The sequence below is a fragment of the Procambarus clarkii genome, chromosome 55 (genome assembly GCF_040958095.1).
Source record: "Procambarus clarkii isolate CNS0578487 chromosome 55, FALCON_Pclarkii_2.0, whole genome shotgun sequence".
Classification (NCBI taxonomy): Eukaryota; Metazoa; Arthropoda; class Malacostraca; order Decapoda; family Cambaridae; genus Procambarus; species Procambarus clarkii.
Window position 1 is genome coordinate 26,209,146 of NC_091204.1, and position 17,827 is coordinate 26,226,972.

The 17,827-nt window shown below is 49.3% G+C and overlaps 2 protein-coding genes across 11 annotated transcripts in view; one reads left to right on the forward strand and one right to left on the reverse strand.

Moving 5' to 3' along the window:
- LOC138352916 (uncharacterized) overlaps positions 1-17,827 on the forward strand; it is a 230,529-nt gene that overhangs the window by 134,195 nt on the left and 78,507 nt on the right. The window lies entirely within an intron of this gene.
- Positions 1-17,827, reverse strand: part of LOC123747839 (uncharacterized) — a 236,116-nt gene that overhangs the window by 16,553 nt on the left and 201,736 nt on the right. For 4 of the 5 annotated variants that reach the window (XM_069305556.1, XM_069305557.1, XM_069305559.1 and 1 more), the window contains exons 3-4: positions 15,698-16,391; positions 15,183-15,329 (exon numbers count right to left, since the gene is read on the reverse strand). In XM_069305556.1, coding sequence (XP_069161657.1) covers positions 15,183-15,329; positions 15,698-15,928 — 378 coding nt within the window. In that variant the 5' untranslated portion in view covers positions 15,929-16,391. The remainder of the gene's footprint in view (positions 1-15,182; positions 15,330-15,697; positions 16,392-17,827) is intronic. The other variant, XM_069305558.1, reaches the window with a different exon arrangement.

The following is a 17,827-nucleotide window of genomic DNA, read 5'->3' on the forward strand; positions in this document are numbered from 1 at the left end:
CTGTGGTCAGTGTCAGCTCCATTATCACCTGTGGTCAGTGTCAGCCCCATTATCACCTGTGACCAGTGTCAGCCCCATTATCACCTGTGGTCAGTGTCAGCTCCATTATCACCTGTGGTCAGTGTCAGCCCCATTATCACCCGTGGACAGTGTCAGCGCCATTATCACCTGTGGTCAGTGTCAGCCCCATTATCACCTGTGGACAGTGTCAGCCCCATTATCACCTGTGGTCAGTGTCAGCCCCATTATCACCTGTGGTCAGTGTCAGCTCCATTATCACCTGTGGTCAGTGTCTGCCCCATTATCACCTGTGGTCAGTGTCTGCCCCATTATCACCTGTGGTCAGTGTCAGCCCCATTATCACCTGTGGTCAGTGTCAGCCCCATTATCACCTGTGGTCAGTGTCTGCCCCATTATCACCTGTGGTAAGTGTCTGCCCCATTATCACCTGTGGTCAGTGTCAGCCCCATTATCACCTGTGGTCAGTGTCTGCCCCATTATTACCTGTGGTAAATGTCTGCCCCAGTATGCAGGACCTGAAGCTCCAGCCACCCCCCCCCCCCCGTCTACTGGCAAGTGGATGGTGCTGGACCTGCATCTCCAGCAACCCTCTACTGGCAGGAGGGATGTTGATGGACCTGTAGCTCCTGCCCTCCTCTAATGGCAGGGGGGTTGTGCTGAACTTGTAGCTCCACCGCTATCTACTGGCAAGGTGTTGGTGCTGAACCTGTAGCTCCAGCCCCCCCCCCTCTACTGGCACGGGGTTGGTGCTGGACCTGTAGCTCCAGCCCCACTCTACTGCCAGGGAGGTTAGTGATGTACCTGTAGCTCCAGCTCCCTTCTCCTAGCAGGGATTTGGGCTGGACCTGTATCTCCTGCCCCCTTCTCCTGGCAGCGGGTAGGGGCTGGACTTGTAGCTCCCACCCTCTCTAATGGCAAGGGGTTTGTTTTGGACCTGTAGCTCGAGCCCCCCTCTTCTGGCAGGGAGGTTGGTGCTGGACCTGTAGCTCCAGCCCCCCTCTTCTGGCAGGGGGGTTAGTGTTGGACATGTAGCTCCAGCCCCCCTCTTCTGGCAGGGGGGTTGGTGCTGGACCTGTAGCTTCAGCCCCCTCTACTGGCAGTGGGTTGGTGCTGGACCTGTATATCCAGCCCCCATCTACTGGCAGGGGGTTGGTGCTGGACCTGTAGCTCCAGCCTCCCTCTACAGGCAGAGCAATGGTGCTGGATCTGTAGGTCTAGCCTCCCCTCTACTGGCAGGGGGTTGGTGCTGGACCTGTAGCTTCAGCCCACCTCTACTGGTGGGGTGGGGGGGGGGGGTTGGTGCTGAACCTGTAGTTACAGCCCCCCTCTACTGGCAGGGGGTTGGTGCTGGACCTATAGCTCCAGCCACCCTCTACTGGCAGGGAGTTGGTGCTGGACCTGTAGCTCCAGCCCCCTCTACTGGCAGGTGGTTGGTGCTGGACCTGTAGCTTCAGCCCCCTCTACTGGCAGGGGGTTGGTGCTGGACCTGTAGCTCCAGCCCCCCCCCCTCTACTGACAGGGGGATGGTGCTGGACCTGTAGCTCCAGTCTCTCCCTCTAGTAGCAGGGGGGTTAGTGCTGAACCTGTAGCTTCACCCCCCCCTCTACTGGCAATGGGTTGGTGGTGAACCTGTAACTCCAGCCACCCTCTACTGGCAGGGGGTTGGTGCTGGACCTGTAGCTTCAGCCCCCTCTACTGGCAGGGGGTTGGTGCTGGACCTGTAGCTCCAGCCCCCCCCCCCTCTACTGACAGGGGGATGGTGCTGGACCTGTAGCTCCAGTCTCTCCCTCTAGTAGCAGGGGGGTTAGTGCTGAACCTGTAGCTTCACCCCCCCCTCTACTGGCAATGGGTTGGTGGTGAACCTGTAACTCCAGCCACCCTCTACTGGCAGGGGGTTGGTTCTGGACCTGTAGCTCCAGCCCTTCTCTAATGACAGTAGGTTGGTGCTGAACCTGTAGTTCCACCCCTCCTCTACTGACAAGAGGTTGGTGCTGAACCTGTAGCTCCAGGCCCTCTCTACTGGCAGAGGGTTGGAGTTGGACCTGTAGCTCCATCCCCATTCTACTGACAGGGGGTTGGTGCTGGACCTGTAGCTCCATCCCCTTTCTACTGACAGGGGGTTGGTGCTGGACCTGTAGCTCCATCCCCCCTCTACTGGCAGGGGGATTCTGTAGGACCTGCAGCTCCCCCCCCCCCCTCTACTGAAGTAGTGTGGATGACAACGTACAGGTGATATTTTGTTTCAGGTCAAATATCACGCGTGTGAGTCAGGGTTTTGAGGTCCAATATCCCGCGTGTGAGTCAGGGTTTTCTGGTTCCAATATCCCGCGTGTGAGTCAGGGTTTTGAGGTCCAATATCCCGCATATGTCTTCTGGGTTTTTTAGGTAAATTTTTGTCAGTCGCAGATTTTAGAAGTTGTTAAAGTTCTTATGATGAAAATAATTTCCGAGACTTTAGAAGTTTGTTAAAGTTCTTATGATGAAAATAAGTAGGAAAATCTTAAAGAAATTTTTTAGAAAATATCGTGTTTGTGTCACAGCATTTCTAAGTGAACTCTACGGACATATTTTGCCTGTTTTCAACTTCGGAAAAATCACCTGTGTGAGTCAAGGTTTTCAGGTAAATTTAGAAAATCCCCTGTGGATCTTCGGGGGTTCCAGGTGAATTTGGGGAGTCACAGATTTGGAGTTAAGGAATTCTTATGAGGAAAATAATTTCTGAGATTTTAAAAGTTTGTTAAAAGTTCTTATGATGAAAATAAGTTCATACAAGTTTGTTAAAGTTCATATGGGAGAAGCTCAAATTTTTTCAGAGTTCAGTTTCAAGAAAATATTTCAGAGTTTCAAATAATCATAGAAGTTTATTTATATGTTTATGACCAAATTTTGTAAAAAAGACCATTTTCAGAGAATATTGTCTTAAATGTTTTGTTAAGGAAAACAGACAACTTAGCCATAACATTTAGTTTTATATCCATTTATGGCTATTTCACCTGTAAAGACCAAAATTGAACAAAGCCCAGTTATAGACAGAATTTCGTCAGAGACCAGTTTGCGCCCAAAATTCTTCAGAGTCCAGTTTGCTAGCAAAATTAGTCAGAGACAGTTTTAAGCTGAAATTTCATCAGAGTCCAATTATCAACAGAAATTCGTCAGAGTCCAGTTTTCTAGCAAAATTAGTCAGTGACAGTTTTAAGCTCAAATTCCATCAGAGTCCAATTATCAACAGAAATTCGTCAGAGACCAATTAACGACAGAAATTTGACAGAGTCCATTTTCTACCCAATTTTCATCAGAGTCCAGTTTATACCGAAAATTCGCCAGAGTCCACTTTGTGCCCAAAATATTCAGAGACCAGTTCATGATCGAAATTAATCAGAGTCCAATTGAAGACCCAAATTTGACAGAGACCACATTTTCGCTACTAGCAGCCCAATCCCCCTTAAATTTTAAACAGTCATATTTCAGTCGTAGTAAATAAAATCAAGTCAGTTACTGAGCTCCAGCTCTCGTCCCCCACCCTACTCCACCCTCAAGTCTTTGTTAATATCCTATCAATTCCCCTGAAATTTTTACCCTCTGTATTTCAGACACTGTAAATAAGATCAAAACAGTTAACGAGCTCCAGCTCTCGTCCCCACCTTAGTTCTCTTTCGTATCTTTGTAAATAACCCATCAATTTCCCTGAAATTTTTACCCTCTGTATTTCAGACATAGTAAATATGATGTAAACAATTATAAAACTCTAGCTCTTGTCCTCTGTCCAAGTTCACTCCTGTAAATTCATTACTATCAGTCCAAATCCCCCTGAGATTTAAACACCCAGCTACATTTTCAGACCTAGTAAATAAAAACCAGTTCAGTTATCAAGTTTCAACTCTTGTCCCCCAGCTTAGTTCATTTTGTACAAGTTCTTTATTTTCCGACTAAATCACCCTGAGATTTAAGATCACCTTATTTCTAACGTAGTAAAATTAATCTGGCCAAGCTCCATTTCCTCTGTCTTAGATCATTGAACATAAATATATCCGATCAAGTCCCTCTCCAGCCTAACTCTATCAGAGTAGTCACATAACCCCAACCTGTGTAATTATCTTTCATCCCCAACGTATCCAAACCTTCAATAATCATCATACTGTATTTGCATATTTTCTCTATATTCAGCTGTGTTCTTCACATTTTTTCTATGTTTGTGTTCATTCCATGTTCTACAAATGTTCACAGCATGCTCAGTTCAAATTTTTTCTACCATTTTCCCCACATGTTCACTATGTTCTTTGTCATGTTTTTATGTACATCATATGTTCTCTGTATAACTTTTATACTCAATATTCATGTTCTCAATGTTCTTAGCTTGTTCTTCACATGTTCAGTGTTCATTCTTTGTATTCCCTATGTTCCTTATCATGTCTTCATATTCTCTATAAGTTCATATTCCCTGCATGTTCACTCTATTCATCAACTTTTTCTTACATGTTTTCTGTGTTCACCGTATGTTCACTGTGTTCATTCCCCTACTTAGCCTCAATTTTTTTATGTTCTTTGTTTCTTTAAACCAATTTGTTTCTTCCATTCACTAACTAGTTCTTTGTCAAATATTATTATACTGCAATACAGTTCCCTCAACAATTTTAGTCACCAAGTTTTTATTTGCAAAACTATGTCAAAGTAATTCTCGTAGTCAACTTAATAGTTCTACCAACCCCGTTCTTAAACAAATCTACACTTTATTCAGTTCCAAATTTACAAAGACAAACCTTTCTTGTAACTTCTTAACTAAAAATCTTTCGCCAATTAACTAAAACATAGTGACTTTCCTCATTTCTCAACTAAACTTATTATCCAATCAACCAAAAAATAGTCAAAGGAATCTTTCCAACACTGTTCATAACTAAACTTATTCCCTAGTCATCAGAAAATAACCGTGTTCTTCATGTCTCAAACACATCAAAGTTGCACTCAAAGACATCCTTTGAGACATCAAAGACATCCTTTAAGACTTCAAGGGGACTCTTCGAGATATCAAAAGACACTCTCAAACACTCAAAGATTTACTCGCATCCTCAAAGTTATTCTCAGAGTCATCAAAAAGTTATTCTCAGAGACATGAAAGTTATTCTCAGAGACATAAAAGTTATTCTCTAAGTAACCTTTCGTTCGTCAGAGAAACTTTCTAAGACATCTTCGTTCATTAAAGTTAATCTCAGAGACATAAAAGTCATTCTCAGAGCTCTCAAACTTGTTCTCAAAGTCATCAAAGTTATTCCAAGAGACATCAAAGTTAATCTAAGACATCATCTTTCATCAAAGATATTCTCTCTAAGCCATCAATGTTCTTCTCTAAGACATAAAAAGTTATTCTCTATGTCATCAAAAAGTACTTCTCTGAGCTAACAAAATACTACTCATGTTCTCAAAGACATTCTCAAAGTCATCAAAGTTATTCTAAGAGCTAACAAAAGTTATTCTCAGAGTCACCTTCGTTCTTCAGAGAAACTTTCCAAAACATCTTTGTTCATCAAAGTTATTCTCGGAGTCATCAAAAGTTATTCTCTAAGACATCAATGTTGTTCTCTAAGACATCAAAGATGTTCTCTAAATCATAAAAGTTAATCTCTAAGTCACCTTCGTTCATTAGAGAAACTTTCCAATCCATCTTCGTTGATCAAAGTTATTCTCAGAGTCATCAAAGTGATCTCTAATTCACCTTCGTTCTCCAAAAAGTTGTTCTCTAAGACACCTTCGTTCATCAAAGAAACTCTCCTTCTTCCATCATGTTATTCTTTAAGACATCTTCAGTCATAAAATTTCTCTCCAAAATGTAACTAGTTCAGCTTTTCATACCAAACCTGCACTTCTGTTAAAATATATTTTCTTAGTCACTTTACCCTAACACTGTTCTCTGAACTACACTGCTCAAACCTACGTAACCTATCCTCTCCACCCAATGTTACTTAGTTAACGTAACGTTCCTAAACCTAACTTTACCTATCCTAACATAACTTACCTTACCTTACCTATCTTACCTAACTTTACCTATCCTAACATAAATTACCTTACCTATCATACCTAACTTACCTAACCTAACCTAACTTATCCTGCTTAACCTAACTTACCTACATTTACCTAACTTAACCTGCTTAACCTAACTTTACCTATCCTAACTTAACCTAACTTATCCAGAATAACCTAACTTACCTACATTACCTAACTTAACCTGCATAACCTAACCTGCTTAACTTAACTTACCTTACCTATCTTACCTAACTAACCTGACTTAACCTAACTTATCCTGCTTAACCTAACTTACCTACCTTACCTAACTTAACCTGCTTAACCTAACTTACCTACCCTACCTAACTTAACCTGCTTAACCTAACTTACCTTACCTTACCTAACTTAACCTGCTTAACCTAACTTACATAATTTAACCTAACCTAACCTGCTTAGCCTAACTTACCTTACCTTACCTATCTTACCTAACTTACCTAACTTAACCTAACTTTTCCTGCTTAACCTAACTTACCTTACCTTACCTATCTTACCTAACTTACCTAACTTAACCTAACTTTTCCTGCTTAACCTAACTTACATAACTTAACCTAACCTAACTTGCTTTACCTAACTTTTCCTGCTTAACCTAACTTAGATAACTTAACCTAACCTAACTTACGTAACTTATCTTACCTATCCTAACCTAACCTAACTTGCTTTACCTAACTTAATCTTACATTCCCAAACTGATGTATCCTAACTTATCTAGTCCAACCAGACATGATCTAACATACATAATTATTCCTGCTTGTCTTTTGTGTTTCGTCAATCACTCTCTCATATTCATTTACTCTTTTCAGGGGTTAATTTCTCAAATGGACATTTTTGCATTTCAAGTGTTATTTGTTTAAGATTGGGTGTTTAACCATTTCAAAGGATTTTTGTTATATATGGGAATTTACTCGTTTCAAGGGCTAATTTCTCAAATGGTCATTTTTGCAGATCAAGGGTTATTTGTTAAAGTTCATCAAGTTGCTCATAAGTTGTATTTATTATGTTTGTTATCATTTATTCTTATTCCCCAACCCCTTAACCTAACCTCTTGTAATCTTAGTGTATTTAGTAGGTTCTATCATATGTTCTTATTCCCCAACCCTTTAACCTAACCTTTCAGATGTAGTTTATTGTGTTTTTGACGTATATGTTAAATATATTATCCTTTTCCTAACCTTTCAGATGTAGTTTTGTTTCTCCTTTTTGTATATTTTTACCCAAACCCACCATCCCACTTAACCTTCTTTCCCACCATCCCACCTTAAGTCTTGTTAAGTTAAGTCAAACCCTCTTGGCAGGGGGCTGGTGGTAAACCTGTAGCTCCATCCCCCTCTACTGGCAGGGGTTTGGTGCTGGACCTGTAACTCCAGCCCCCCCTCTACTGGCAGGGGGTTGGAGCTGGACCTGTAACTCCAGCCCTCCTCTAATGGCAGGGGGCTGGTACTGGACCTGTAGCTCCAGCCCCCTCTACTGGCTGGGAGGTTAGTGCTGTACCCGTAGCTCCTGCTCCCTTCTCCTGGCAGGGGGTTGGGGCTGGACCTGGATCTCCTGCCCCCTTCTCCTGGCAGAGGGTAGGGGCTGGACTTGTAGCTCCCACCCTCTCTAATGGCAAGGGGATGGTTCTGGACCTGTAGCTCCAGCCCCCCTCTACTGGCAGGGGGTTTGTGCTGGATCTGAAGCTCCAGCCCCCCCTCTACTGGCAGAAAGGGGTTGGTGTTGGACCTGTAGCTCCAGCCCCCTTCTCCTGGCAAGGGGTTGGTGCAGGACATGTAGCACTAGCCCCTTTCTACTGGCAGGGGGTTGGTGCTGGACCTGTAGCTCAAGCCTTCCTCTAATGGCAGGGAGGTTTGTGCTGAACCTGTGGCTCCATCCCCTTCTACTGGCAGAGGAGCTTTGGTTCAGGACCTGTAGCTCCAGCCCCCTTTCTCCTGGCAGGGTGTTGGTGCTGGACCTGTAGCCCCCCGCCCCTCTACTGGCAGGGGGTTGGTTCTGGACCTGTAGCTCCAGCCCCGCCTCTACTGGCAGGGGGTTCGTGCTGGACCCGTAGATCCAGCCCTCTCTACTGGCAGGGGGTTATTGCTGTACCTGTAGCTCCAGCCCACCTCTACTGGCAGGGGGTTATTGCTGTACCTGTAGCTCCAGCCCCCCTCTACTGGCAGGGGGTTGGTGCTGGACCTGTAGCTCCAGCCCCCTCTACTGGCAGGGGGTTGGTGCTAGACCTGAAGCTCCAGCCAACCTCTACTGGCAGGGAGTTGGTGCTGGACCTGTAGCTCCAGCCCCCCCTCTACTGGCAGGGGGTTGGTCCTGGACCACCTGGACCTGGGGGGTTGGTCCTGAAAAGGGGGGCTCCAGCCCCCCTTTAATGGCAGGGGGTTGGTGTTAGACCTGAAGGTCCAGCCCCCCCTCTACTGGCAGGGGGTTGGTGCTGGACTTGTAGCTCCAGCCCCCCTCTACTGGCAGGGGGGTTGGTGCTGGACCTGAAGCTCCAGTCCCCTCTACTGGCAAGGGGTTGGTGCTAGACGTGAAGCTCCAGCCCACCTCTACTGGCAGGGGGTTAGTGCTGGACCTGTAGCTCCAGCTCCGTCTACTGGCAGGGGGTTGGTGCTGGACCTGTAGCTCCAGCCCCCCTTTACTGGCAGGGGATTGGTGCTAGACCTGAAGCTCCAGCCATCCTCTACTGGCAGGGAGTTGGTGCTGGACCTGTACCTCCAGCCCACCTCTACTGGCAGGGGGTTAGTGCTAGACCTGAAGCTCCAGCCCACCTCTACTGGCAGGGTGTTGGTGCTGGACCTGTAGCTGCAGCTCCCCTCTACTGGCAGGGGGTTTGTGCTGGACATGTAGCTCCAGCCTCCTATACTGGCAGGGGGTTGTTGCTGCACCTGTAGCTCCAGTCCCCCTGTACTGCCATGGGGCTGGTGCTGAACGAGTAGCTCCAACCCCACTCTACTGGCAGGGGGTTGGTGCTAGACCTGTAGCTCCAGCCCCTTTCTACTGGCAGGGGGGTTGGTGCTGGATGTGTAGCTCTGGCACCCCTCTACTGGCAGGGCGTAGGTGCTGGGCCTGTAGCTACAGTCCCCTTCTATTGGCAGGGGTTGGTGCTGGACCTGTAGCTCCAGCCCCACTCTACTGGCAGGGGGTTGGTGCTGGACCTGTAGCTCCAGCCCCACTCTACTAGCAGGGAGTTGGTGCTGGACCTGTAGCTACAGCCCACCTCTACTGGCAGGGGTTGGTGCTAGACCTGTAGCTCCAGGCCCCCCCCCTACTGGCAGGGGGTTGGTGCTGGACCTGTAGCTCTAGGCTCCCCTCTACTGGCAGGGGGTTGGTGCTACACATGAAGCTCCAGCCCCCCCCCCTCTACTGGCAGGGGGTTGGTGCTGGACCTGTAGCTCCAGCCCACCTCTACTGGCAGGGGGTTGGTGCTGGACCTGTAGCTCCTGCCCCCCTCTACTGGCAAGGGGTTGGTGCTGGACCTGTTGCCACAGCCCCCCTCTACTGGCAGGGGTTGGTGCTACACATGAAGCTCCAGCCCCCCCTCTACTGGCAGGGAGTTGGTGCTGGACCTGTAACTCCAGTCCCCCTCTACTGGCAGGGGGGTTGGTGCTGGACCTGAAGCTCCAGTCCCCTCTACTGGCAAGGGGTTGGTGCTACACGTGAAGCTCCAGCCCATCTCTACTGGCAGGGGGTTATTGCTGTACCTGTAGCTCCAGCCCCCCTCTACTGGCAGGGGGTTGGTGCTGGACCTGTAGCTCCAGCCCCCCTCTACTGGCAGGGGGTTGGTGCTAGACCTGAAGATCCAGCCAACCTCTACTGGCAGGGAGTTGGTGCTGGACCTGTAGCTCCAGCCCCCCCTCTACTGGCAGGGGGTTGGTCCTGGGCCACCTGGACCTGGGGGGTTGGTCCTGAAAAGGGGGGCTCCAGCCCCCCTTTAAGGGCAGGGGGTTGGTGCTAGACCTGAAGGTCCAGCCCCCCCTCTACTGGCAGGGGGTTGGTGCTGGACCTGTAGCTTCAACCCCCCTCTACTGGCAGGGAGTTGGTGCTGAATCTTTAGAGGGAGCCCCCCTCAACTGGCAGGGGGTTGGTGCTGGACATGTAGCTGCAGCCCCCCCTCTACTGGCAGGGGGTTGGTGCTGGACATGTAGCTCCAGCCCCCCTCTACTGGCAGGGGGTTGGTGCTGGGCCTGTAACTCCAGCCCTCCTATACTGGCAGGGGGTTGTTGCTGCACCTGTAGCTCCAGTCCCCCTGTACTGCCAGGGGGCTGGTGCTGGACGAGTAGCTTCAGCCCCCCCCCTCTACTGGCAGGAGATTAGTTCTGGACCTGTAGCTCCAGCCTCCCCTCTACTGGCAGGGGGTTGATGCTGGACATGTAGCTCCAGCCCCCGTCTACTGGCAGGGGTTGGTGCTTGATCTGTAGCTCCTGCCCCACTCTACTGGCAGGGGGTTGGTACTAGACCTGTAGCTCCAGCCCCACTCTACTGGCAGGGAGTTGGTGCTGGACCTGGAGCTACAGCCCACCTCTACTGGCAGGGGGTTGGTGCTGGACCTGTAGTTCTAGGCCCCCCTCTACTGGCAGGGGGTTGGTGCTACACATGAAGCTCCAGCCCCCCCCCCCTCTACTGGCAGGGGGTTGGTGCTGGACCTGTAGCTCCAGCCCACCTCTACTGGCAGGGGGTTGGTGCTGGACCTGTAGCTCCAGCCCACCTTTACTGGCAGGGGGTTTGTGCTGGTCCTGTAGGTCCAGCCCCCCCCCCCCACTTCTACTGGCAGTGGGTTGGTGCTGGACCTGTAGCTCCAGCCCCCCTGTACTGCCAGGGGCTGGTGCTGGACGAGTAGCTTCAGCCCCCCCCCCTCTACTGGCAGGAGATTAGTTCTGGACCTGTAGCTCCAGCCTCCCCTCTACTGGCAGGGGGTTGATGCTGGACATGTAGCTCCAGCCCCCGACTACTGGCAGGGGTTGGTGCTTGATCTGTAGCTCCAGCCCCACCCTACTGGCAGGGGGTTGGTACTAGACCTGTAGCTCCAGCCCCACTCTACGGGCAGGGGGTTGGTGCTGGACCTATAGCTTCAGCCCCACTCTACTGGCAGGGAGTTGGTGCTGGACCTGTAGCTACAGCCCACCTCTACTGGCAGGGGGTTGGTGCTGGACCTGTAGTTCTAGGCCCCCCTCTACTGGCAGGGGGTTGGTGCTACACATGAAGCTCCAGACCCCCCCCCCCTCTACTGGCAGGGGGTTGGTGCTGGACCTGTAGCTCCAGCCCCACTCTACTGGCAGGGAGTTGGTGCTGGACCTGTAGCTACAGCCCACCTCTACTGGCAGGGGGTTGGTGCTGGACCTGTAGTTCTAGGCCCCCCTCTACTGGCAGGGGGTTGGTGCTACACATGAAGCTCCAGCCCCCCCCCCTCTACTGGCAGGGGGTTGGTGCTGGACCTGTAGCTCCAGCCCACCTCTACTGGCAGGGGGTTGGTGCTGGACCTGTAGCTCCAGCCCACCTTTACTGGCAGGGGGTTTGTGCTGGACCTGTAGGTCCAGCCCCCCCCCCCCCACTTCTACTGGCAGTGGGTTGGTGCTGGACCTGTAGCTCCAGCCCCCCTGTACTGCCAGGGGCTGGTGCTGGACGAGTAGCTTCAGCCCCCCCCCCTCTACTGGCAGGAGATTAGTTCTGGACCTGTAGCTCCAGCCTCCCCTCTACTGGCAGGGGGTTGATGCTGGACATGTAGCTCCAGCCCCCGACTACTGGCAGGGGTTGGTGCTTGATCTGTAGCTCCAGCCCCACCCTACTGGCAGGGGGTTGGTACTAGACCTGTAGCTCCAGCCCCACTCTACGGGCAGGGGGTTGGTGCTGGACCTATAGCTTCAGCCCCACTCTACTGGCAGGGAGTTGGTGCTGGACCTGTAGCTACAGCCCACCTCTACTGGCAGGGGGTTGGTGCTGGACCTGTAGTTCTAGGCCCCCCTCTACTGGCAGGGGGTTGGTGCTACACATGAAGCTCCAGACCCCCCCCTCTACTGGCAGGGGGTTGGTGCTGGACCTGTAGCTCCAGCCCCACTCTACTGGCAGGGAGTTGGTGCTGGACCTGTAGCTACAGCCCACCTCTACTGGCAGGGGGTTGGTGCTGGACCTGTAGTTCTAGGCCCCCCTCTACTGGCAGGGGGTTGGTGCTACACATGAAGCTCCAGCCCCCCCCCCCCCCTCTACTGGCAGGGGGTTGGTGCTGGACCTGTAGCTCCAGCCCACCTCTACTGGCAGGGGTTGGTGCTGGACCTGTAGCTCCAGCCCACCTTTACTGGCAGGGGGTTTGTGCTGGACCTGTAGGTCCAGCCCCCCCCCCCCCCCCCACTTCTACTGGCAGTGGGTTGGTGCTGGACCTGTAGCTCCAGCCCCCCCCCCCTCTTCTACTGGCAGGGGGTTGGTGCTAGACCTGTAGGTCCCATCCCCCTCTACTGGCCAGGGATTAGTCCTGGACGTTGTGATGGTGTCCCCTACAGTTTCTCCCATATGCCAGGTTTAAGAGTCATATCAGCTTACCTGCAGGTTCTCTGAGGCGCAGGGAATCTTTTGAGGTATGAGGCTCCCAGAATGGTTGTTAATTTGGGGAGAAATTTGCATTTGTAAATTTGCAGAGAAGTGGAAAATTCGCGCCCTGGGTACAGCAAAATGGCGCCGCCTGGCTTGCAAATCCATCATTTTGTGTACGATGCCCTCTGGTCGGTGATTAGCTGGCTGAGGTCACATGACTTCGTTGACCAATCAGAGCCCGCCCCTGGGTCTGTGACGTCACCGAGAGACCTGGCCCGCCTGCAGAGCACCAGGTGCTCAGAGATACTTGGCGCTTCGTTGAGAGCGGACGTACGCTGATTGATCTCTCTAGTTCTGAGGTCTAGGAGCCTCCATAAGTGGATATACACAGCCTGACGAGTATATAGTGACTAACAAGGACTGCAGAACTTCAGGGAAGTGTGAGGAAGCCTAATCCAGTGGTGAAAGGGCGCCGAGGACCGTGTGCTAATAGTTTTGGAGAAGTTGAGAGAGTTACGACGGCTGGAGGAGTGAGTGACTCGCTGTCGGTGGAACTCCAAAGCATTCAGAGCTGTTGTGATTAGATCACGCCCACTAGGAACTCAGATGGAAGAAAGTGCATCCTGATCCTTGAGTGTGGTCTCGGTGAAGGAATGCTTGAGGGAACAACGCATGCAGTGACGAATGGATGAGCCAACGCCCAGGAACATCACTCAGGGAATGAGCACGGAGATGCCGAGGATCTTCACACCTATGGACTGGTGATGCTTCTGGAACACTGGGAACAACGCGAGGAACGGAGTACCCAACGGGCGACTGGAGCCTAGGCGTCTGAGGACGGGATATGTTAAGGTAGATCATATTTCCCTTGATAGGCAAGATAGGCCTATTAATATGCTTATGCATTAATTAGAGTGCATATAAGTCATAGGAGTAGATTAGGCTGTGGGACAGCACGTATATATTATTCTACTGAGTGGTGAAGACAGCGTGTGGCCGCCCGTGGAGGAGTGAGGAGCGACGCTGACGGAGCCGCCCCAGTGAGGAGGGGCCAGTGATCCCTTTAATTCATCAGCTGATGCGAGCTGCTGGCGGCCACCAGACGAGCCTTGCTGTCATCATTATTATTATTATTTCCATAAATTCATACATGTATCTTGTGTGTTGTAGTATACTTTGAGTAAACTTTTACTATTTTATCACTGCTTTTGGTATAACCTCCATCTCATTGAGCTTTGTGGTTAATAACATGATTATACTGTACTGTTACTGGAATGACAGAGAGAGACCCTGTGTTGGCAACACGACATGAGATTTGAACACTGGTACTGGCATTCCCTAATGAGTGACCCTGAGATGGCAACATGACTGTACATTTGAATTCTAGTATTGGCAGCACACAGTAAGGTCCTAGGCTGCTGTAAATATATTATATTTGAACTAACGGCGTTGCTGGGATGCAGAGAGAATTACCCAGCTGGCGACCAGGAAGGAAGAAGTGGAAGTGAGGCTACGGCCGGAAGTCCGGCAAATTCTCTGCACGCACAGGTGGACAGGCCCGGTGGTGGAGTCACATACTGCAGGATTGAGTTTAGTAGTGTGGGCTGGGCCTTCTCCTCTCCTCCTTGGGTCCAAGGTCAAGTGATGACCGGTCTTGAGGCACAACTAGGAGAGCTCCCTGGGGTGAAATGTGATACCCTAGTGGAGGGAGTGAAGTCCCACGGCGTGAGGTTATAGGATCAGTAGCACGATCCCCCGCTGTTTAACTAACCTCATGTAACACAAGGCCAAGGTGAGCAGCGCGTGACAACCTGTAGCTCCAGCCTCTATATACTGGCAGGGGGTTGGTGCTGGACCTGTAGCTCCAGCCCCCCTCTACTGGCAGGGGGGTTGGTGCTGGACCTGTAGCTCCAGCCCCCTTCTTCTGACAGGGGGTTGGTGCTGGCATTGTTTGGGAGTTTGTTGGCAGTTTCAAGGCTTCAGTCTCTTGGAACCCAGCAGTGGTCTATTTTGGTTCACTGTCTTCCTGGATGCTTTCCCGGTAGGTTGGTGGAGTGTCACCCGCTCTCTGTGCCTCTGTGAGGGGGGCCAGGATCACGGGTTAAATCACCGAACCTGTGGCTCGGAGCCGGTGGCTGAGCGGACAGAACACTGGACGCGTGATCCTGTGATCCCGAGTTCGATTCTGGGTGCCAGTGAGAAACAACGGGCAGATTTTCTTTTACCTTGATGCCCCAGATACCTAGCAGTAAATATTTACCTCGGAGTTAGTCAGCTGGCATGAGCTGCTTCCTGGGGGTGGAGGCCTGGTCAAGGACCGGGCCGCGGGGACACTAAGCCCCGAAATCATCTCAAGATAACCTCAAGATAACCGTGCAGCACAGAAATGGTTCACATGTTTCATTCCATCTGATGCCTCTGTTTACCTACCAGTAAATCTTTATCCAGGAGTTAAGCATCTATTGTGAATTGTATGTTAAGGAAAGTCTATAGTTGACCTTGGGGAACCTCGATATACTTAAGAATAAACTTCCTCTCCTCAAAACGCAACTCAATATCTTGTGATATGATCTATGAGAGAAAATAAAAAAACTTACTGTTAATTGCTTCTGGGGGATCTGTAGAGTGATTTCCTGAACTTTATTCATGATGCTGGAGGCTGAGTCTCCCAGGTGTACAGGGTCAGCTGTGGCACCTGTCTCTGTGGTCATCATCTCCAGGGCCTCCCTGATGGTCTCCTGCACCTGTCATTACCAACACAAACATTAATGGTGGAACCTGGACTATAATGAAGCATCAGGCTCTGAGTAAAGTAACTGGACTATAATGAAGCATCTGGCTCTGAGTAAAGTAACTGGACTATAATAAAGCGTCAGAATGAGTAAGTAATTTGACAACATAAGTAATTTTGTTTCTCTACACTGACCACAGTGTAGAGAAACACCAAGATGACAGTTGACTTTATTAATTAAAATGTTTCAGGTGTTAGAGCAAAATGTTTCCTATATATAAAGTCAACTCTCATCTTGATGTGTCTCCATGTCAAAAGTGTTTATATAGAGGCAATACTACACTCAGTTGGGTGAGAACAATGTGACCTTCAGCAGCGTACCTTCACTGAGGTGTGGACAGTCTTGACATCTGGGAAGAGTTCCTGGCACTTCATGAGCCAATTCTCTACCTCCATGTTGCATTGGTCAACTTCATTGATGGTCATGAATACTTCCTGTGCTGTGTTGACTGTGTCGAGGCTCCCCAACATGGCCTGCAGCCGAGTCTTCCCTTCCTCTCCTTGTGTTGTCATATCCACCACACTGGTATCCTCCAGTTCCAAGAGTTTCATTGCTGACTTGTTCTGCTCTACCAGAGCATAGAGTCTGTCCTGGAGCTGGAGGTGGTGAGTCTTCCAGTCCCCCAGCTGCCCCCGGTACTCCCCCAGCTGGGACAGTACCTCTTCACAGCTAATAATGAGGCTGCTGATTCTGCTCTTCCACCATGGAATGTAACTTCTTGCTGATTCCTCTTGCAGGAGTTTTAATGGGTATTGCTGGTAAAGTTTTCTCTGGTACAACCTCGATACATTTTAGTTTTCTGATAAGGGCCTCCACAGCATAATTAATTGGGAACAGAGTAGCAGCTGTGGCAGCATGCTGGGCACGGCAGCTGGGGCAGGTCAGCTGCCCATTCTTGATAGCATTGTTAATACACTGGGAGCAGAATGTGTGGCTGCAAGGCAGTGTGCGAGGCCGTAGCTGATTGTCATCATAATTGTTAAAACACACTGAACATTCCTCTGGGTTGTTATCCTGTGGAAAAAATATTTGGTTAAGCTAGAATTTACAACAAAAAGTAATATTACAGTACTGTACTGTATTTACCAACACAAATTACATAATATTTACATAATTTCTTTGTACAGAGGAGCCTCGGTGTTTGCACTGCTAATAATTCGCACTTTTCGGTATTCAGACGCTGTGTTCATGTTCGGTATTCGTCTGTTTGCTCGGCATTCAGATGTAAACACGCGTCCCCTGATGCATCAGTTTCAGCATAGCTGTTGTTCAGTGCACAACTTACTACACTTTTCTCTTGGATATTTTTTATATTCTTATTGTAAATAAGTCACCATGACACCTATGAAAGTTTGTGATATGAGCCTAGCAAAAAGAAAAATGGTTAGAATCACGATACAGATGAAGAAAGAACTCACAGCTAAATATGAGAGTGGTACCTGAGTGTCAGCTCTTGTTACAGTGTTTGTTATGCCTAACTCTAGTTCTCTATTAAAAGAAATGTGTGCAAAATTAGGGAAAGTGCAAACCTTTTCTTGAAATTATCACCTTGACAAACTGTGTTACAAATCTGTTGAATGACAATGCTATGTCTCACTTTAAAAACATTTTAATGCACAGGCAAAAACAATCATCCTTGGACAAGTTTCTTGTAAGGAAAGCATTCAGTGAGTGTAATGAGGGAAACAGAAAAAGACAGAAAAGAGAAAGAACCTCAGAAGCACAACTTCCAGAAGTTTTAATGTTAGGGAACTTCCCTGCCAAAGAACATCTCTCTTCCTCTGCCTCACTAGTTTCCACATATGCCATCAACTCTCCGAAGTACAGGTAAAGTGTAGTGTGTTAGCATTTACTCCATTTAATTATTGTATAACTATACAGTATTTATTTTTGTGGTTTGAAACTGATTAATCCAATATACATTATTCCTTACTAGCTGTACTTGGCCACACGTTACTGTGGCTCAGCAACGCATGTGCGTTGCTGAGCCACAGTAACCTTTCCCTGTCTCTCAGTCCTCCCCACCATTCCCCAGTCCCCTCATCCTCCCAACCATTCCTCACTCCCGCGTCCCCTCGTCCTCCTAATTATCTCTCACTTCCCCATCAACTCATTCGCCCGACAATTCCCCGTCCCCTCATCCTCTTCACCATCACCCACTCCCCCTGTCCCCTTGTGCTCCCCACCATTCTCCATTCCCCGGTCCCCACGTCACCATCCCCAACTCCCCCATCCCCTCATCCTTCCCATCATTACCCCCTCCCCTGTCCCCCCTCACCATCCCCCCCCCACTCCCGTCCCCTCGTCCTCCCCACCATTCCCTACTCCCTCATCCGATACATTCCCAAATGATCTGATGTTCCCATTAGAAAATTGGGAACATCAAATGATCTGATGTTCCCATCACTGAAATATAAGAAAAACAGTTAAAAAACAAAACAAAATGAAAA